General features: G+C 38.8%; 1 protein-coding gene across 3 annotated transcripts in view; it reads right to left on the reverse strand.

Annotated features, from left to right (window-relative positions):
• LOC127176524 (A disintegrin and metalloproteinase with thrombospondin motifs 2) overlaps positions 1-23,622 on the reverse strand; it is a 166,384-nt gene that overhangs the window by 140,082 nt on the left and 2,680 nt on the right. For all 3 annotated transcript variants that reach the window (XM_051128257.1, XM_051128258.1, XM_051128256.1), the window contains exon 2: positions 23,186-23,577. In XM_051128257.1, coding sequence (XP_050984214.1) covers positions 23,186-23,577 — 392 coding nt within the window. The remainder of the gene's footprint in view (positions 1-23,185; positions 23,578-23,622) is intronic.

Here is a 23,622-nt window from a genome sequence, read left to right on the forward strand (position 1 = left end):
CGATACTGCAGGCAGGGAAGAGTAATTAAAAAGCCTCATTACGTCAAATATTTGATTATGTGCAACTCAGCCTCGAGTTTTGTAATGATGCAGGGACCTCAAGGGAGTCTAGCCGAGAACGAATGAAAGAGAGAGAGAGGACAAAGAGAGAAAATTGAAATAATATTCTCCTGAACATTCAGCATCAGATAATATCATTATTCATGAACTCGTTAACAGGTTTAAATTTAATTTAGGGCCCTGTTGATTCTCAAACACACATATCTGACGAAAATAAGACCTAGCGTTTGATAAATGTGGAGTTTCAGTGTGATTTGGAGAAGTGAGATCTCTTGATTGGGATGTCTGTGCTCTGCTCCGCTGTCCTCGCCCCAGCCAGCCTGCCACGCTGTACATATAAATCCTGACAAGGGTGTCAATATGTCAATGCAAATGGCCTGCGTAGCACCTCGCCTGCTGTACTGGGCCCCGCTCCAGCAATAACATGGAGACAAGAGAGACAACCAGTGTGTGTATACTTGTACAACTAGAAACCGTTTTGATTTTATATATCCTGCTACAGCTTCTATTAGGCATGCTACCTATAAAGCCAATGTGGCTCATATAACCCTGTATTAATCTAGATACATCAAATTGAATTGGTTAATGATACTACATGTGGTGTGGTGGTAAAGACGTCAAGAGTGGGAACTCTCCTTCCAGTTGGCAAGGCAACGCCTTTAGTCCTCCTTAATATATTCCTTGCTCTGTCTCAGGCTTCATCGGAGATGAAGGGGCAGGGTGGACGGGTCACATGACTGCGGTGTCTGTAATACTTCAGGCTGAAAACACAAGCCTTTTGCCCACAGGCTTCACAATGTACAGCACAATTAGCTAAAAATGAAGAAATAACGAGGAAGTCAGTAATGACGCATCTCTAGGTAACGACGGATTGATAAATCATTCTCAGACTGTTTAGCATTTACACCCCGTACAAATTTAGATATACCTATAAAAAATCATAGATATATTCATATATATAATATGCAATGTGAAGATATACACAAAATCAAATTAACTAAAAACTAAAAATGTAAGAGATGGTGTTACATAATGATGAAGCTATTTCCAAACCAGTGTATCACTGTTGCAAAACTACACACTTCAGATATTATAATGATGTGGTGTTCTTTTTGTACATCATGAACTTCTATCTCGAGAACATTATGAGACTGTAAAATCTGATTATTTACTATTACTCCATGAATATTCTTCAGAAATTCTGTTTCACAGCAAAAAAATAACAGCACACACATTTAGAGCTGAGTAAATAATGACTGAATTTTCATTTTTGGGTCTATTATTCCTTCAAGGAAGTCGACACAAGGCTTTTTAACCGCAAATAGTGCAAAAAGCAAGATTTTTTACCAACCTGAGTCACCAGATACACCATACTTTATCCACCAGGTTTTGCTGGTGAATATCATGATTAAAAGCATAGTTCACCCAAAAATTAAAATTACCCCATGATTTATGACACCCTCAAGCCATCCAAGGTGTATATGACTTTCTTTTTTTCAGACGAATATAATCAGAGTTATATTAAAACCTGACCTGGCTCTTCCAAGTTTTATAATGGCAGTAAATGGCTGTTGAGATTTTGAAGTCCAATAAAGTGCATCCATCCATCATTAAAACAAAGTGCTCCACACAGCTCCAGGGGTTAAAGACCTCCTGAAGTGAACTGATGTGTTTGTGTAAGAAAAACATCCATATTTAAAACTTTATAAACAGTAATTTCTGGTTTCCACTACAGTAACAGTCATACGCATGAACACGAGAGAGTGGCGTTCCAGCGGATGATGTAGGACGTAGACGTAAACGCTAGTCTTTCGAGAACCATGTTTTGTTTACAGCAAAGGAAAACCAGTCTCCTCCTAGCTTATATCGTAATCCCAACATATTTCTTTACAAATCCATTTTTTACTTCTAATTTGTGACCAGAGTTGTGTTTTGCTCCCTCCACTGTGCTTCTGCAATTCGTCATCGTGTTAGATAGATCATCCTACGTCATCCCCTGGAACGCCACTCTCTTGTGACCATGTGTACAACAGTTAGCGGAAGACAGAGATTACGCTTTATAAAGTTTCAAATATGGATATTTTTCTGACTCAAATGCATCGATTTACTTCAGAAGGCCTTTATTAACCCCTGGAACAGTGGGGAGCACTTTTTATGATGCATGGATGCACTTTATTGGACTTCAAAATCTCAACACCCATTCACTGCCATTATAAAGCTTGGAAGAGCCAGGACATTTTTAATATAACTTCAATTGTATTCATCTGAAAGAACAAAGTCATATATACCTAGGATGGCTTGAAGGTGAGTAAATCATGGGGGAATTTTCATTTTTGGGTGACCTGTCCCTTTAAGCTAGCACTACCCAGCATAAACATAGAAACACAGAAATTCATGTTGCACAGTGAGAAAAAATGCAAAATCAGCTTGCCCTACTGACAACCTTTAAGACACCTTTGTACCCTGTCTACACATACAGAGTTCATATTAGTATATTAACCCACTAATAAGCACCATTTAAGGGTTGATAAGGTCAGATAATGCTTAACCACTAAGATACACCAAATCCCCAACAGATCAAAATGAATCATGATTTTAGTTATTGTTCTATAGGATATCAAAATGTGAAATAAGAAGGTTTGCAATTATAAAACACCTAAATGAGGCGTGCGACTGTGTATGGTGTATGTGTGTACGTTTTTTTACGCCTCTCTCCAGTGTACATCAGAAAAAGCTGAGTGCAGCACTTTAATCCATTGCTGTTAAGAGAAATGTAGATACCACATCAAACAATTAAACGCTAAGGAATAAATGTCATCCTTCCATTTAAGTCATAATTGGGCATAAACGTTCCAGACTGTTATGAAAGATAAGCTCTGATTGAAATTAAATGGCTCATTTTCAGAGAACGAGAGGCTGAGATGTTTTCCTGTATTCACTATCGACTGTTCATTGATTAGTCGCATGCTGGCAGTTTATAAGGGAAATGCTGAGGCTTGTTGCACTGATTCTGCTCTATATTAATGTTGATGAAGCAAAATCACTGTAATAAATCAACCACAGTCAACTTACCACTGACTCCAACCTGATAGGATCCCATGGGGCTGATTTCTGCCCCACACATCACGCACACACACACTCTTCATGCACCTGGTCTACCTACTTTTTACACTGCTTCCTAAACAGATGTGTTGGAATAAATGATCAAAGCAATTTTCCATATTACTTTTTGAAAGAAAGACAATTGTCCATACCCTTCCATAACGAAATGCAGTTTGTATGTAATACAGTTTTTGGATATAACCTTGGAAATAACAACAATGGACAGAGATGCTGTTTGCATCCAGATGGTGCAACTACCACGTCTACCATCAGAGGATAACAGGGCCACATTTAAACCAGCTGAACCTTGACCCTTTGGTTAGGACACGGCACTTCAGCGCACTGCCACGCCAGGGCCAGCTAGTCAAACCAACAGAGCCACCTCATCCCACAACCCACACGTTTGGCCTGGATGCTGAGAGAAAGAAAATTGCATGTTTACATGTCAAAGATCCACACATGCAGTCCAGCGCTTAGAATAGACAATGACTGAAGTTATAAGAGTTTCAAATAGCCAGATCCCAAAAAAGTTTACAGGTTTACAAACCATCAAGAGGGTCTGTTTGCAATTTAATGTCTACGGCAGTGAACAAGCTCGCGACGTAAGCTGTAAAACAAACAGATATTTCAGGACAGGACAGTCAAAATTTTAGGAGCACCTACTAATCAATAATCAAAAAGTCTGATCAAAAATTAGCTTTCCCATTACTAACTTTATTAAATGTATGTCGTCTTTTATGTCAAATTTTAAAAATTCTATTTTATAATATTTATAAGATTTAAAACAACACAATAAGAACAAGTTGAAAAAGAATAAGTTACCAATCAAATGAAATCAGTATTAACAAAATTAAATTGCACTACAGAGGTGGCACAGAAGAACACAAAAGTGGCTTGTAGGTGTATTTTCATATGTTTAATGAGGCTCAGAGGTGGCATGAGTGCAATCACATTCATAAATTCATGTTGAGATCAATGTTTTAAATATAACATTTTGAATAAAGAAATATTAAATGATTTAAATAACTGAAAAGATACTTTAAAAATGAAACTAAAACTGCCAGCAGGTGGCAGCAAGCCACTGATTTAATTACTGAATCATTTATTCATCTGATTCGTTCAAACGGCTGATTCATTCAGGAATAAAGCAAGTCTTTATGAATAGGAAATTGAACCATTGACTCACTAGATGCGTTTAAAAACACACGTTCATTCGTAAAACGAAACAACGCTGTGTTTAAATGGTGATGCGCACCGGCTCAGCTGTGACTTCTTTCAAACTATTTTTGATGACAAAAACAGGCAATAGTGTAATAGTCAGACACTGTCACTTATTAACTTCTTGTTTATTTAACTATTGTATTAAATCAATATATCATTTACAAACTCCCTTAAAAATCATTAAAAGCTGTCCTCTTAGTTCACTGCAATTTCACAAAGTTCCATTATAATCAACGAAGCTCTAAAATGAATCTCTTATTTACACTCTCTCTACACTTTGGATTTGTGAGGTATGTCTGTGATACATTACTCAACGTTGCAAAAACACATAGAAACCTGTGAAGCTTCCCTGAGCGCAAACACAAATATGCTGATTAGGTCAGTCACACTGGTGCTCCTAAATATTTTTTCATTATTTTATTGTCAGTACAATTTGAAATCAGTGAGCTCCACAGTGCTCGATGTTCTTCACAATATTTTCTTTTTTGCTCCATAGTAGAAAGAAACTCATAGAGATTTGGAATTACGTGCGGGTGAGCAAATGATGACTTTTCGTTTTAGGTCAGGCTGCCCCGTTAAGAGTGCTCTGTGAAGTGGCTTTCTGGTGGGAGACACATGCACATTTTACTTTCTCTGTCTGAAAATTGCTAAAGTAAGCTGATAAGATGTGTTCAAAAGGTAGAAAAGCAAAAAACACATTTGATGGATCTGACCAGAGTGATTGATGTGATTTCTGTGGGCTACACTGCTAATATCATGCAGTGTGAGAGAAAACTAATTACATCCTGTGGGGTGCAAATTAACACTTGAACTTTTTTTAGTTGTCTTACGATCTCTAGACACAACAGTAGACTATTAACAGGACTCAGATGTTTTGAGTAGCTTACATATATAAAAAAAGGAGAACATTCAATGTTAACTATATTAAAGGGGTCATATCATGAAAATCTAACTTTTGCCATTTTAAGTGCTATAATCGGGTCCCCAGCGCATCTACTAACCCAGAAAATGTGACAAAGGACAACCCAGTAACTTTGTTTTGGTAAGCCTTTCTCTGCAAAATCGAGATCTTATTATAATATTACCAGCCCTTTATCTACACGTTTCCACCCACGTCGCCACCATTTTGTTTTTGCAAGCAACAAGGGTGTACCAGTTCTAACGCCATGGCTAAAGTTCAAGCAAAGCATACTAAATGTTCTGTCGTTGGCTGCACAGATGAGCACAGAACACTATTTAGAGTCCCAGCCTCAAAGGAGACAAGAGAGCAGTGGATTTAATGATTTATTTACTGTATATTACGCTGCTGCCACACAGATCTAATATAAACATGCGATTTATTTCCCAGCTGTTTACCTTCACAGACATAACTGACTCATGTGTTTTTAACAAATTGTGTGTATTTGACAGTTTAAGCGCAATAAGACATGATAGAGAACTTAGTTTAGTACTCACATGCCGTGCAACAGCCACTTTCGGTGTGCGTGCTTCGGATGTGTGCACTCAGAAAACCCTTTATCAGAAGTTTAAACTGATATGGTTTTAAAACGTATGATTTCAGTGCGATAGACATGATAATCAAACCAAACAGATGTTTTTTGGCAGAGTACCTGAAGTATGAGCTGTAAAGGGACAGCTCTATTCTGGAAAAGTGGCGGGAAGCAGCAGCTCATTTGCATTTAAAGAAACATGCACGAAAACAGCATGATCTGTGTGTTTCTTTCAGCTGAAAACTCACTGACATATTCTGGGGACACCCGAGACCAGTGTTAATTTCGCTGATGAATAATTTGTCAATTTTCATCTACAACAATTTTTCACAGACGAAAACGAGATGATAATGAAACAAAACTTGTTTTCAATGACAAAAACTATGACGAAAATCTATTGACATTTTCGTCAACGAATAAAAATGAGACAAAAATGTTAGGGAGGGACGATTTGGGAAGAGATTCATTCAGAACGAATCTGTTGCATGGTTAAGAGGTTAGATGCGCACATTTTAACTGTATCATAGCTGGCAGGACATAAGCTAGCATACAGTTGCTGCACTTATTATAAAACATTAAAAAATGTCAACATCTGGGAGTAAAAGAAGAGCAGACATATGCATAAACTTGACGACGCAAAAGAGAATTCAGTTTGGTCTTGTTTTCTAAGCCCACACACTGAAGCAGCGCCTCTCACACAGCACACGAGTACTTTCATGTGAATAAAGGAATGGTTATTTTCATTAAAAAATACTATTTAAATATTTTTTAATCTCAAACGCTTGTCTTGTCTTGCTCTGCCTGAACTCTGTGTATTCTGGCTCCAAGACAATTAGGGTATGTCGAAAAACTCCAATCGTATTTTCTCCCTCAACTTTAAAAATCATTTCAAAATCATCCTACATCGCTGCAGAAGTACTGACCCAGTCTTTGCAAATGGAACATGCAAAGACGATCAAACACCCTCAACAAAAACAGCGATATAGGATGATTTTGAAGTTGAGGGAGAACATGAGATGGGAGTTTTTCGAAATAACTGTCATGAACTGGAAAAAAACAGTTCAGGCAGAGTGAGACCAGACGTTTGACATTTGACATTAAATAACCGATCGTTTCACTAGATAAGACTCTTCTTCCTCAGCTGGGATCGTTTACAACCGCATTTGGGATCGTTTGAAGACACATTTAAACTGCATTTTGGAAGTTCAAAATCGGGGCACCATAGCAGTCCATTATATGGAGAAAAATCCTGAAATGTTTCCCTCAAAAAACATAATTTCTTTACGACTGAAGAAACAAAGACATCTTGGATGACAAGGGGTGAGTACATTATCTGTCAATTTTTGTTCTGGAAGTGGACTTCTCCTTTAATAAATGCATTACACTGTAACTAAACCCATTAGATTTTAGCTGACGAAATTATGAGATTTAGTCAACTAAAACTAGACCAAAATTAAAACAATTTGGATGACTAAACTATGACTAAATCTAAATGGCATTTTAGTAAAAACACTATGACTAAAACTAAATCAAAATATGCTTTCAAATGTAACACTTCCTGAGACTTGATATTGTAAGAAGGGGCATGATCGGTCTCCTTTAAGCAGTTCTAACCTAACTAGTGGATTTCAGTTGTAACCTGTGCAAATGATTGCAAATGACATGCCACACTAAGCTAAAATACATGAGAGCGACAACACCGGTCATTTCGCCAGTAAACTAGTACATTGCTCAGTAATTCAATAGGATTTTCAGATCTCTCAATATTATTTATGTGGCTCCAGCGAGAGGCAGACACAATTTGTGCCCATCTGTGGTTTGCCGCTCACTGAAGAGGCCATACTTATGTGATTTATCTTACAAAATAACACAGTAGCGAGGTATTACCTCAGACTGAGAAAAAAGGTAATGCCATTTTATCTAGAAGAGAATACCAGAGTTCTCCACCGTACCAAATTACCGTGACAAAAGACTCCAGCAGGCGGCCTCAGTTTTCCACAATATGCGAGTCTCGAAATTGAATTATCTCTGTTAGTGTCAAAAAAACCGACAAGTGCTTTGATAAAAGGCATGTTATCAATCATTTTGCTAAGGGTGATGCTACTCCAAGTGCCATTTCTCTAAGCTAAACCATTTTAAGGTCTGATTTCTGCGTTTAGAGTGTTGGGTGGGGGCGTTGTTCTTGCATTGAGAGGAATTGTCACTTTGCCCATTATTCCCATAGATATGGATGCCCTGCCTCCAACAGAGGCCCGCTGATGGTAATGCGCTGCCTCTGAAACACTGAATTACCGCGATACATCAAAGCTGCAGCTGCGAAGAGGAAAAAGTGTCAAAACAGTGCACGCAAGCCTGGTCATTTCTCATAGTTAACCTCCTTAACTAGATTACCCCTCACCACTTCTACCGCAGCCCTCGCACGCCGTCTTCAGATTCAGCCTCCAAAAGAGGGTCAAATACAACCACGACCTTGATGCTGAGGCTCTGAGGCAGCAGATACTAGAGCCCAAATGTCCCGGAGCGCATGGAACGTGCTATCGGATGCAATACGGTTGGTTTTTGTCTCTGGAAATGTGACCACATCAATGAAAGTTCAAAAGCAAAGGGGGTTGGCAGTTTGCAATTAACGTATATTGACTTTCTTCTCAACCTTGAGTTTACTGTTTGCACTTACGTCAAACACTCCAATCAGCTGTACTGAGTATTGGCCATCGAGAGGTTGATATGGCCAGACCCAAAGGTCTTTCTTTAGGGCATCAATTAAGGTAAGGCGCAGCGATGCTCGTGTCATTTTAGACGGCCAGGTTTGATTGGAAACTGATATGAAACCCTGCAGGATGAACTCAACACCTGATGACAGAGCGCTCTGCTACTTTGGACTCAAGCCTGAGAGCAGATTGTCAACCAAATAAATGACATCTTAATGTGAGCATCAGTGCTTTTGGCAAATGAAGGCTTCGGTGTTTCGAGCTCATCTTGGCTTGTGATGCTGGGACCTGTATTGTGTTCTAAACACATTTTTTTGGTGACTCAAGTGCTGTGGTGAATTTATTTGCTGCTTTTGCTACAACAGAGCGTATATTCACTACCGCTTCTTTTCCATTACCAGAGGAGATAGACTTCTTGAAACAATTAATGCTTTTATTCAGCATGCATACACTAAATTGATCGAAAATTACAGTTCAGATATTTACACTGTGAAAAAATCTTTGCTTGCTACAAAAAGTACAAAAAAAATCAGTAACACTTTACAATAAGGTTTCATTAGTTAATGTATTAACTAACATGAACAAACATAAAACAAATATAAAACATAAACAAAAATATTAAGCAACACAATTGGTTTCAAAACTGATAATAATAAAAATGTTTCTTGAGCACTAAATCAGCATATTAGAATGATTTCTGAAGGATCATGTGACACGGAAAACTGGAGTAATTTCTGTGGAAAATTTAGCTTTGTCATCATATTTATTTTTTTTTTTTTTTAAATATAAAAATAAACTTTATTTTATTACTGTTTACTTTATTTTTGAACAAATAAATGCAGCCTTGGTAAGAGACTCAAAAACAACAATTTACTATTAACTTTTGCTCTTTTTCAAATAATTTATGTATAGATTTGCTTGTCCCAAACTCATACTTTCAGTTTTAAATTCTGAATATCTATTACAATTTAATTAAAATATTATATACTGTATGTAAAACTTTGCTAATCTAAAAAAGCAAAAATATCAGTATTTACTGTGAAACATTGTGACTGTTCTGGGTCATCAATTTTTTCTTTAATATATATATTTTTTCTACATTAGTAATTTATGTCAGTGAATAGTATGTGTCAACTGAAAAATGAGACAGTGCATTTCAAATACGGTATAAAATCACTTAATATTTACATTTTTACAATAGTTACAATACTTTTTTGTTGTTGTGCATTATTTTTAGTCAAGCAAAACTTATTCGGACACGTTGACATGACCATGTTTTGCTTAGTTTTTTTTTTTTTTTTAATTGCTAATGTGAACTTTTTACACCACAGACCACAATTGATTGACCAAAATTAGTATTATCTACTTAAATTTAACAGCTGACAGCTATTCTGCCTAATTCATTACTTATCTTTCTATCAAAGTTATCTGACATTATCAAGATGAATTTGCTCTGACACAGTTTAACTGAGTTCTTGTCATATTTTCTTACCAATTTCTAAACAATAGCGAATAAACTGTGATAACTGTGATAAAGTGTCTGAACAAATTTTTATTTGATTGTATGCGTAAAATACACAAAATAGTAACTATGAAAATAGTCTTAGCAGGAAAAGGAGTTTCTCATTCTATTCCAAAAATGCTGGTGGAAACGTTCACAAGTTCCAGGGGGAAAAATGATAAAAATGACAAAATTCTGTAAGATGGATTAATACTGTTAGTAGACTAAAAACTAGTGAGAGTGTGAATAAAGTGTTTTATGAGATTGTCCTTAGGGTCAAAAGTGTTCATAGTTGAAGCAACACCAATAATAAACGGTCTCCTGTAATTTCCCACACAGGAAGGTAACATTCCAGCAGCAACAGCTTGTGACTCAGCTGGATTTTTGACCTCTTTGCTGACGAACTGTGTTCCAAGTTTCTCGGATCACTCCCATTCCAACATGGTGAGTTCCAAATACAGCCTGAAATCCACAAAAATTCTCAGTCTAAACAGCATTCCCACGACAAGACATCTGAGCATGTTTTAAAACAGCTCAAACGAACGCTGGCCAAGCAAAACAGAAGACCCATAATTCACGGGTGCTCTGGCTCAAAGGTTAAGTGCTTTGTTTGGATGATAACATCTCATTCTTGCAATCCTCCTTATAGAATACAACTTTATGTGGAGAAGCTTTGATCTTATTATGCTTATTAGGACAGTAGTGCTGTAAATCTATCTGTTAAATGCCGCTTACAAGCTGTGCATATGCCATCCACCTCACCCCAGGCACAAATTACACAGCGTCTGTATGAATCCAACACCTCCTCACCCTATCAAATTCATTTAAAACAGACGGCGCTGTAACAATTTAAGAAACTTATTTCTGGCAAATACGCGGTTCTTCCCATCGGCGGCACATTAGAGCCTCAGATGGCCAGAGAAACTCAGCGAGTCTTAAGGCGGGGATGGATAGACGCGCTCACAGAATGACTTGAGACAGCATCAGTCATCTGATGTTGCAGCCTACAGCCCCCGAGCAGGGGGAAGGTGGGGTTACCAGAGGGGAGAGGGAGCGAAGAAGAGGCAGAAAATATAATATTGAGGAACGAAAAAGCTTTTCCTTGGGTATCGAGGTGAATACGGGCAACATGCTGTCACACATGAGGAAAAAGACAATCAGAGAGGCCATGTCACATCCCATTTCTATCAAAGACTCAAGCTTCGGTCTCCACGAAACATTCAATCCAGCCAGACCACACATGGGTAACAAAATAGTTTGTCCTTACAGCACCTGTATGACATTAGCTTGGAAAAGACAGGCCAAAATCACGCTTTTAGCCCTTAAAAAGACAGTTCATAATTCTGTCATCATTACTAATCATTAGTAATACTTATGTGTGCTTGCAATGTTGCGATTCCCATCCTTTGCGAGTATCTGGGAATATTTTATGATTCAGGATGGTGCTCATGAGCGCCCCCTATGAGGCTACTACAGCTGCCTGCTATCTGACGGTCTATAAGGCATTACCTCACCAAAGTGTAGAGTTGGAGGCATGAACTGGAAAGATATTTAGGAGGCCCTATCATCACTCTGCCCTTGAACAAGGCATTTAACCTCGAATTGCTCCTGGGTGGCTAGGCCTGTGTTGTATCGTCTAGCTTTTTTCTTGTGCAACCGGCTTCTATCTTAAGAAGCAAACAAAACAGTAGTGAAGGAGAATGCATGCAAGAGAGACATACAAGGAATGAATAACTGGATTACAGACAAGTGAAGCCATCTTTTTAACAGAGAGATTGCGAAAAATAGCACAGGAACATGAGAGGCAACAGATCTCACCACAGCAGGAACCCATGGAGTGAGATTCTTCACTCGCCGTGGAAGAGGAACATAAAGCAGCAAGCATGATGATTATCACGTTCCCAGAGCAAAGGAGCATGGAAGATACACATATTCTTAAATAGCCATGTTTTAATGTGGGGAGGTTTTGTTTTAATTGAAGAAAATCCAATAACCTTGCTGAAACGGCCAGCATATGCTGTGTTTTGCATGCTGGTCCCTAGAAGACTTTTAACTAGCTTGTTCAACAATAATTCCTTCGGCGATTAGCTCCAGTATAAAGAAACAGGCCACTTCATGTTGTTATTTAATAGCATGTAAATACTGGTCCACCAGCCAAACCAAGCTTTAGCTACTGTAGTAAACAACTGTCATTAAAAGGGAACCTATTATACAAAATCCACTTTTACATGGTGTTTGGGCATAATGCGTGTTGGCAGTGTGTGACCACAATCAGCTTACAATGATAAAAATCCACTCACTCCTTATTCTTTAATCCCCATTAAACCAAATCTCACTAGGCATGCCGTTTTAATTCTCTAAGCAATGTGACATCACATTGTTTAGGCCCTGCCCACGGCAGCTGACTGACAGTCCTGCATTTCAATAGTTTCTGCCCTCAGCAATTTGTCTTCGGTTGTACGCTATCCCCCCTTTTTCTCTGTACTCGAGCACCTGTAACATCAACAAAGTCTCGTAAGCAATCCCAGTGCTCTACATTTGGATGTAAGATTAAACATAAAAGTCTTCAATTTCTCAAAACATCTAAGCCATAAGGATGCAGTGGATTACTTTTATTTTTCAATGTAATGTACCTCAAAATCTACTCAAATACATTTGTCTGCCCAAATCATTTCACTCCAGACTGCTTTGTGAATTTCGTTATGGTGCTTAGCTAACATTTTAACCATATTTCTGTGCGTACGTTAGCAAAGTATTTTAATTGATCAGCGCCGCACTGGTGAGATTCGTTCACGTCACACTATCCGTTCAGTAGTGCTAGCAAAAACTTCCTCTATGCGCTGTTGAGTGCTAGGTAAGCGAAGCACGAGCTCTGTAACATTGCGGTTTTTCATTCCACTTTTGGTGTTTCTGGCCTTCCATATGTACGGCTGAACACCGTTTCTCTTGTTCTCAGTTAGTGTTGCCATGTCTGCGGTTTTCCCACGTAACTGGGCTACTTTAATGGGTTAGTTCACCCAAAAATGAAAATTACCCCATTATTTACTCACCTTTCAGGCATCTTAGGTGTATATGACTTCCTTCTTTCAGACGAATCTAATCGGAGTTATATTAAAAATTATCCTGGCACTTCCAAACTCTATCATGGCAAAAAGCGGATGTTTCTCTTCAACAGTCCAAAACAAGCCCAATAAAGTGCATCCATCCATAATAAAAAGTGCCTCACACGGCTACAGAGGGTAAATAAAGGTCTCCTGTAGTGAACCGATGCATTTTTGTAAGAAATCATATTCTTATTAAAAACATAATAATTACTTTAATAGCTTGTGCTCACTGGTCGTTCACGGAAGCACTTCCAGACGGATGACGTAGGACGTTAGCGTTGCGCATGCACCTCGTGAAAACCAACGTTTGTTTACAGGAGCAAAGGAAGCACATTTTCCTTACTTTAGCAAAGGAAATCCAGGCCCTCTTGTTTTTTTTCGAAACCCTCTGACATGTTCTCCACGGCACATTCGCATTTGTCACGTCTGAGCGGACATCCACCCGAAGCACATTTCCATGTACAACAAAGTGCGCAAACTAGATTAAAGTGATTATTACGTTTTAGATATGGATATTTTTCACACAAAAACACATCTGATTTGCTACAGGAAGCCTTTATTCACTCCCCGGAGCCTTGTGAGGCACTTTTTTTATTATGGATGGATGCACTTTATTGGACTTGTTTTGGACGGACGAAGAAAAACACCTGTCTATGCCATTCTAACGCTGGAAGTGCCAGAATAATTTTTAATATAACTCCGAATGGATTCATCTGAAAGAAGGAAGTCATATACACCTAGGATGCCTGAAAGGTGAGTAAATAATGGGCTAATTTTCATTTTTGGGTGAACTAACCCTTTAACACTTGCCACAGGTTGTTTTTCATGTCCACGGGTTGAAGCGACACCCAAAACATAATATTTATTCCCTGGAATGCGAATTTTACATGGGGAACCCCGCCAAATGCGGAATGATTTCTAGCGGTAGACCCCCCCTCAAAACGCAAACGGGCTAGTTTTGGGCTAGTTTTGAGTAGCAATTGGGCGGGTTCTGTTGTGAAAACCTGGCAAACTTGTTCTCAGTCATGTTGCTTCTACTGACTGTTTACGACTGAAGGTATGCAACGCAGAGATGTATACGCTGCGTATACGGGCCGGGAATATTGCATTGTTCATTTGCATTTAAAGTGATACACACCAAAACAGCTCTTTTTTAAGACACGCCCCAAAATGTCATTTTCCACATGTTATAATAAATGATTGATTTGGGGTATTTTGAGATGAAACTTCACAGATACATTCTTGGGACACCCAAGACCAATATTACATCTTGCAAAAAGAGACATAATAGGTGTCCTTTAAATGAATGGGAATGCTAATTAATAGATTTCTCCAGGTTTTACAGACTTTGGGCTAAACCAGCACCAAACCAGTATCATAAACAAGCTTGGACCACCATGCAAATTTGTACTATTCTAAAGCAGTCTTTGCAGCAGTGAAGTGCTTTTATTATACTAGAATTTATTGCTTTGAAAAACTCGGAGCTTGGAGACTCATGGGAGGATCTGAACTGGAAATGAACTGAGGCATCAGAAATTGCTTGAGTAAGATTAAACCGATCTCTAATGCTTTTGTAAACAATTGTTTGATGCACAGCATGTTACAGGAATCATGACTACAAAAATATTTTGGTGGGGTACTTGCCTTTGGCAGATTGGAAAGCTTAGTCTTGCATCATAAGCGTGAGAACGTTCTCAGTGATTGGGACAATGTTCTGAAGCTCAGCTTCTTGCCATATTTGGATTGTGTTTACATATTTGGAATATGTAATATGTTTTCCAATTTCCAGTACTTCGACATTTAACAATTCGCCAGTTAAAAGTGAAAAGCAGAAACAAAAATGCAATGATTACAATGATCACTGCTTTTAAATGGGTTGATTTTACTGTGCATTAATAAGTAAGTCAAGTGTAAATCAGTCACAGGCAAAAAATGAAAACACTTCAATCATGATCCAAACCAAAACAGCACTGTTTTTACTGCATCAATAACAAAAACAAATGAAACACATCAGCATCTGGAAGCCTGGAGGTGTGAATGTGTACAAAACAGTGTGATATCGTCCTGTTTTGCTGCTTATGAAACTGCACCAACTCCACCTCCCAACAGATAAACGACGGGAGTGAGTGAGGAAGGAGACTCTCAGGAGCTCCAGGTGAACAAGCTGCTAAATGTTCTGCGTTAAGCATCAAGGCCCATGGATATTGGGTGAGACATACCGGTCATTCCGTTTGGACCAGAACGGACTAAATCAGGTTCAGCACCTCAAAACGTGATTTTGATACCTCCGTTTTTGTCTTGTATCAGTAACAGTGTGTTTCTGACACCTTTGTGACACAATTTTCATGACTTTCCAACTTGTTAATCTTCAGTTTATGAAGAAAAAGCTGCTTTAATTTAGTAAACCAGCACAGGCTCAATAACAACAACCATTTGCAACTTCATGACAATTATACAGTTGGAAAAACAGCACTCTTGCCTGTGTGATGTTGCTTTATAATATAATGAAAGAATATAAAACTCCCATTATAGACTCTAAAGCAGAAGCTGAGCACTTGGGCAATTGTTATCTTTAATATCCAGTGCGCTGCAACATCACTTTCTGTAATTTCTTTTCTTGTCATTCCAGTGATTTCAAAGAATATATAGTAAATACATTTTACATACAGTATTAACACAAGTAACATTCACATCACAAAGTGAATGACAAACCTACAACCTTGCCATTTCTAATGTCAAAGAAATACAGATGATAATGCTGATACAGAAAGAAATCTTTTTAAAGCTATTAAAATTTCACCTGTAATATCTTTCCTTGTGTGGAATTTCCTCATGTAGTACCAAAGGGAAATCCCTCGTCTTTTTTTATGTGTTCAGTGCACAAACTGTGAAATGGCTGCTGAATTGCAGTCGGTGGAAATTGGTAATTGCAGGTTATGAGAAACATTCCTGCCCTCGCACTGAGCCGCTGACTGGCTGATAAAAGCCTCTTGATTGAGTAATTGTGCGTTTGAGAGCCACATTGCAGGGCGGAGTCTGTAATCATAGCGTAATCTCTTGTTCGTTCATGCCCAGCACCAGCCAATTCACACAAATTCGAACAAAAGGGGTCAATAACAGCTGCTCAGCAGAAAATTGATATAATGATTATACTCAGAAGTAAATGGCACTTGAGCTGCGCTAACTCAGCTCACCATCACAGTTATATCCATGGTGACGCTAGCGCTTTCTGCTGAAAAAATGAAGTCTTTCGGCCTACAGTGTTTTCAGACTTAACCACCTGTGTCATTACCGGATCATCAACTCCTAAAATGACCAACCGACTCTGCTGAGTTGTTAAACGTGTTATTTAATGACTCAGTGGCACTTATGGGACTTGAAATGGTTTAAGCCTGAAGCAGACACCCCTTAAACTACAGGAACGAGATTAGCTGGGTGAGATCAAGTAATGCTTCAGAACTTCAAGCCAAGCGCAAGTAAAAGTGAAGCAAGTGAAACAGATGTTCCACAACATGTAAGGCGAATGGAGTGCTAATGTTCCTCGTGGGACTCTACGCTCTATTCATCACCTCATCAGAATTAGACACACTGCCGTACTTGTGTTGGAAGTGTTAAGGAAAAATTAGCTCTTCCAACAGGTCCTAAGATATCTAAGGAAGCTATAGTTGTACTGCATGTGACAAATGCCAATAACCATATCTAAACGGGAGTTCACACTCTAATTTGCAGCAACAAATTGTCCTTTATTTCAAACAAAAGGGTGTTGTAGATACATAGATCAACCAATAGTTTGGCCAACCAACCGACTGACATCAGTGGTTTAACCTTAATTTTATGGTGCTACGAGAAAACTTTTTGTGTGCAAAAAAAAAAACAATAACACCTGCTCATGTGTCAACTCTCATGAATGCACACCGGAGACTAACTGTTGAATAAAGTCAATAAATAAAGAATAAAGCTTCATCAAATTAAGGCTGAACCACAATGTCATGGACTATTTTAACAATGTCCTTACTACCTTTCTGGGCCTTGAACGTGGTAGTTGCGTTGCTCTCTGTGAGGGGTCAGAAAGCTCTTGGATTTCATCAAAAATGTCTTAATTTGTGTACCGAAGATAACTAAATGTCTAACAGGTTTGAAATGACGAGTTTGAGTGTGAGTACTTAATAACAGAATTTTCATTTTTGGGTGAACGATCCCTTTAAGCAGTTTCCCTATTAGTGTGTATATTGACGCTCTGTGAGTAAAGTCAAACATGATTGAATCTAGTGAACAGCTTTGCCTTTTGGCCTTTTGGTTCTGATGCTGCTGTCAACTAACGCCAGCAATGCACGCTATGATGATGGGGAGAGGGTCTGATTGATGGTACGAGAGCTTTGCTGGATGCAGATTCGCCCCAAGAGATAAGAAGAGGCAAGAGTATAATTGCGTCGGGCAGTGAAGTGTGTGAAAGGATTAGGCCTTGGCCACTCTTCAGCACACCCATATAAAAGACTGTCCCCCCCTGGGAAGACGCGCGCTGGCCTGCTTGTGTACTGAAACCAACGTGCCGACAGCACCATTCGTCTTCGATACGCCTCTCCTCCCCTGCCTGTTTGCTATCTTAGCCTTGGCCTTGTCTTTCACCAACCATGGCGTGTCCTCTCCGATCCTGCTCAGCTGCTCAACACTGTCTCTGTCTTCATTAGTCTGGCCATATTACAAACACAAGCTTCCCTCAGGATGTGTGGTGGTGTCTCTCACCTGTCTGTTTCCACTTTCCTATTTGTTTGGTTTTCTGAACACTATCCTGTGAAAGTTTAGCTGTTCATTTAGTTGTGGTTAAAAGATGCCAACTGGCTCACCACCAAGACTATGGACAAAAAAAGTAAGTAGTGAATATTAAACAAACACTTCTGCCAAAAATGAAATTTCTGTCATCATTTACTCACCCTTATGTTGTTCCAAACCCGTATGACTTTCTTTCTTCTGTGAAATAAACAATTCAATATTTTGAAGAATCTTCACACAGTTCATAGCGACTACAGATGCTAAGCTCCATATAAATCACCAAAGAAAATAGTAAAAGTAAACTATATGACTTGTGTGTTATATTCCATCTTAGGAAGTCATGAAGGCTACGTTCACACTGTCAGTTTTTGGGATTAAGAACTGCATTTACTTACAGCAGCTTACAGCTGCGTCTGGAATACTGTCTGTATGAACATGCAAAGTTAGTCAAGACCGTATTCCTAACCAGTGGCCAAAGCAATATCAAAGATGGCGACATTGATAGAACTGAAAGTTTTATCACTTTCTGACACAAGAGTCCAATCAAGCAAAAATTCATTAGTTAAATCTTCATTAACCGACAGAAGCTTTTATATAGCCTATGTGTGGAGAGTGGAGCATTTGAGACACGGGCAGAACACAAAACTGACAGGAGAAAAACTGACTGGATCTAAAACTTTTAGATGACACACAGCTATCCAAGTCATTAAAACCACATGAAAACACACAACAACACGGTATGACATGATAGACAGCTAGTTGTCCAGTCTTGTTCAGTTCACACAGCACATGTTTTCTGAGAATGTGGTTGTGAGACCTGAAAATTTACAGGTGTGTGTTCGGTTACAGATTGCAGTTGTCACGCCTGTCCTTAAATGCAGCTTCAAAGGGCTCTAAACGATCCCAGCCGAGGAAGAAGGGTCTTATCTAGCAAAACAATCGGTCATTTTCGAAACAAATTGACAATTTATTATACTTTTAATCTCAAATGCTCATCTTGTCTCGTCTCTGTGATGCGTATGCGTTGTCTGTGTAATCTGGGTCAATAGTTAGGGTATGTCAAAAAACTTTTTTTTGTAAAGGGTGTTTGATCTTCTTTGCATGTTCACTTTGTAAACACTAGGTCGGTACTTCTGCAGCGATATAGGATGATTTTGAAGTTGGGGAAGAAAATGAGATGGGAGTTTTTCGACACACCCTGACTGTACTGACCATATTGAACCAGGAAAAATTGCAGTTCATGCAGACTTAGACAAGACGAGTGTTTGAAGTTAAAAAGTATATAAATTGTCAAATTTTTTAGAAAATGACCGATCGTTTTGATAGATAAGATCTTTCTTCCTCGGCTGGGATCGTTTAGAGACATTTGAAGCTGCATTTAAACAGCATTTTGGAAGTTCAAGCTTTTAAGGTTTGAAATCCATTATATGGAGATAATTCCTGATTTTTTTTCCCTCAAGAAACATAATTTCTTATCGACTGAAGAAAGAAAGTCACGAACATCTTGATTGACAAGGGGGTGAGATCTGTAACCAACTTGATCACGAACATGAACAACATGCGCTTGAACTCTTCACCCTCACGTAAAACACTCAGTTTGCAACTGAAATGGATTTCGCCTGCAAAATATCGCCAAGCAGCGGTAAATGTGACTAGTGCAAGAGTAGTATTGGTTACATTTACATCAGAACGCCAGCTCCTGTGTCAGCAGCACCAAACGCATACGTTGTACTCTTGCGAACCCACATCGAAGACTGACAAGAAAAAGAAGAAATTTAATAAAGCTGTTATTTTTGTTTTCTTTGCGTCCAAAAAGTATTCTCATACACTCAGGAAAGAAGGTACAGTTCTGCCACTGGGGCGGTACCCTAGGCACAAAAGTGAAAACTTACAAATATGTACTTTGAAAGTGCTAATATGTGTCTTTAAGGAACTAATATGTACTTTCAATGTACTAAAATCTACCTTTAGGGTACTAATATGTACTGTTTAGAGGTAGGTAAGGTACAAAGAAGTACCTTTTCACTTTTGTACTTTAGGGTACCACCCCGGTGACAGAGCGGTACCTTTTTTACTGACACTGTAGCTTCATGAAATTAAGGTTGAACCACTAATGTCACATGGACTATTTTAACAATGTCCAATCTACCTTTTTGGGTCTTGAATGTGGTAGTTGCGTTGCTCTCATAGGCAGGGTCAAAAAACTCTCTGATTTCATCAAAAATATCTTAATTTGTGTTCTGAAGATGAACGAAGGCCTCACGGGTTTGGAACGACATGAGGGTGAGTAATTAATGACAGACTTTTCATTTCTGTGTGAACTATTTCTTTAATCTTACAAAACAAAAAGAGGTGACCAGTCACACTGGCATTCAAATAATCTGTTTTTGTCAACTTTGTAAAATACATGTAAAGGGAGTCGCTGCTTTTTGTTGCTTTCATTGTCTGTATTACAAAATAGCACCCCATCATCTAGTGAGTGGACAGGCTTAATTTTTCTAGCTTATAAAAACAATAAAGACTTTTCCCCTGAGTCTCTGTAAGTGCTAGCGTAACCTGCAACATCGGGCCATGCCCCACAATAAAACAGATGTATGCACAGTCAACATTTTGCTATTATTAAAGGATCTACTCAAACTGTAGTACACAACACATGTACACTCTCAGAAACGCACACAAATTTAAAACCTTAACAAACCTTTAGCAATTAAAACTACAACATCCCAAAAGACAGATGTCTGCACACACATTGTAGTGCATATTGTGTCGATAAACACCTGTTGATAAATAATACTTGAAAAATTCTCAGTTCTCCCTTAGTAAACCAGACCCTCTGATTATCACGAATACATCCAACCTCTGACACTGGTAAACCATACACTTCTGATTTGCGGAAAAAGATGGTTTCGGAGAAAACATAATACCACATAAGTGGATTTCTCTTCAGCCTACGTGACCTTTTGCTCAATGAGCAGATGTTTTGATTTCTTTGCAGTTCCAGTTATTCTGAAGCAATGGAACAATGAGTTTCTATGTATTTTTGAACAAGATGTGGCTACTGCCACAATGTCTACCTACTTCCATCTGGCTGCTTTTCTGTCTCATTAAAAAAGATCATATAGAAGCTATAACCAGAACTGCTTAAACATTTGTATCTATTTTTTTTTTTTTACCTGTTTATAAAATGAAAACTGAAAACAAGCTTTTGCATACATGCAAATCAGGTGAAACTTCAGGTTAAAAATGTATCAAATCAGCCTCACCTGATCTCTCTTAATATTCAGAGCTATCCAAAATACACTCTAAATACAACGCCATTAGCATGGCCACTCTTCATTCTGCAACATAATCACGTTTACATGCTCTTCTCTACAAACAAACCTCTGAAATATCAAGAGCCGTGAAGCTAAGGTTGCATTTATTCTCTCTGTTGAAGAGTATCACCCTCAGAGGAAATGGAGTTACTGAGGCTGTTCTATATGCAAGATGCCCACGGCTGTAGCCCTGGATGACCCTGAGTGTTTGAAGCTGAAGGACAGCATGGAGACTAGGTTTAATCCTGTGGGCACTATGCCCACTGGAGCGTGTATACACAAACACACACAAACTGACAAAAGTGTGGACATACCTGTGCACAAGCACACAAACACACACACAGTATATACAGAAACGCCTGTAAGTTCTTCATATAGGGCATTCACGCAGGTTATGATATAAAAAGCAATGAAATGCTACAGGCTACTACACACAAACATGCAAATGAAACAAACAACATACATACAAACATACCAATTGGTATACCATGTTATTTTTTATCCAAGTAGGCTATTTTTATATATTTTCTGATTCTAACTGTTTCATTAAAAGCATGTATGCATGTACATTTCCACATGGGCTTTGATGCTTCTATGAGTATATTCTACGAGACCAACAGAACAGACAGTATAGCCCTACTGGCACCCACCCTCTATGTACCCACTGTATGCATCATTTATTTGACCTCTGTTTATGAAGTTTTTTTTTATTATTATTCTCTTTCTTGCTGTATAAAGATGTCAGCTACAGGGGGCGTATGGTTCTCATGATCTCTGACAGACTCTCTGAGCTTCTCATCTGGGCCCGTTTACAATTATAGTTTTATTTGCGTAAAGAAAAAAAAATTCTCTAGTAATTAACAAGAGACCTCTGCTCCAATCCTCACATCTGTTGCTGCCATAAACATAGATCTCAGCGCACACAAGAAGTCACAAAGCACACTCTTCCGCTCAACTATTTATTTGCCTTTCAGTTTGTATATTTGGAATATCCCTGGATACTCACAAAATCAATGACTACTGCATGAACTAAGAGACCATTTCAATATTTTGTTGAAGAGACTCAAAGCACAAGATAAAATTTTAGGGTACACCTTAAAGGACCTTAGCAAGACCCTCATTACAAGGTCAAGAATAGTTCACCCCAAAATTTAAATTTGCTTAAATTTAAATGCCGTAGATGTAAATGAGTTTGTTTTTTCATTGGAACAGATTCTGAGAAATTCAGCAAGACATCATTTGCTCACCAATAGATGCCCTGCAGTGAATGGGTGCCGTCATAATAAGAGTCCAAACAGCTGATGAAAACATCACAGTATTTGTTTAGATCTGATCTAATCTGATCTGTGCATATTTCTTTCAGACGAGAGATTCAGACGAGACGATGTTTGTACTGGAGGAAGCAAAATTATGAATAGAGGACTTTGAAGTTGGCTTAAAGTTAGGAAAGTTCTTAATGGTGGGTTTATTTATTATAAACACGCAGCATTTCACTTCACAAAACGTTAATTTCTGGACGAAAGTGTGCATTACTTGTGGATTATTGTAATGTTTTTATCAGCTGTTTGGACTCTCATTCTCATGGCACCCATTCACTGCTTGTGAACGTGCATATGACAGGATGTTTTTCTTGCGCAAGTGCATCGCTTTCCTTCAGAAGGCCTTTATTAGCCCCTGGAGCCTTATTGAGTACTTTTTATGATGGATGGATGCACTTTTTTGGGCTTTGAAATCTCAAAGCCTTATAAAGCTTGGAAGAGCCAGGACATCTTTTAATATAATTCCGAATATTCGTTTGAAAAAAAGAAGTCATATACACCTTGAGGGTGAGCCTAATTTTCATTTTTGGGTGAACTATTCCTTTAAGCGGACATACAAGACACCACACAAAATAAAGGCCAATGTGGCCACTTACCAGACCGTCGCAGTTACTAATAGCTACGGAGGCTCCCTGTATGTCCGTAATGTCACCAACATACATGCAGTCGCTCTTTAAAGGCTCGGAGTGCGTGCCGTCGGATTCCTGCCACTCCATCTTGGCTCCGGGAGCCACCAGATGCGTGTTGCGGTGCAGACGCAAGTGAAACTCCCGGCCGAAGACGGTGACATTGTAGTAGAGTCGCTCAGGCGTGCCTCCTCCCGACTCATGGTGGGCGTGGTCGGTCGATGCCGCCTCTCTTCTCCAGCGCCTACGGAACTGCCCATCTGCTGGACCAACCGATACCGCATGGGACAGGAAGCGGCCTTCTGCATCAGTAAGAACGGGCTTCACCAGTCCATAGTCCCCCAGAACATGCTGCAGGGAATCTGCATTGAGTTACACACAAAGATAGTCAGTCAGACAGCACACGT

Source organism: Labeo rohita, chromosome 14 (assembly GCF_022985175.1).
Source record: "Labeo rohita strain BAU-BD-2019 chromosome 14, IGBB_LRoh.1.0, whole genome shotgun sequence".
In the NCBI taxonomy this organism is placed as follows: domain Eukaryota; kingdom Metazoa; phylum Chordata; class Actinopteri; order Cypriniformes; family Cyprinidae; genus Labeo; species Labeo rohita.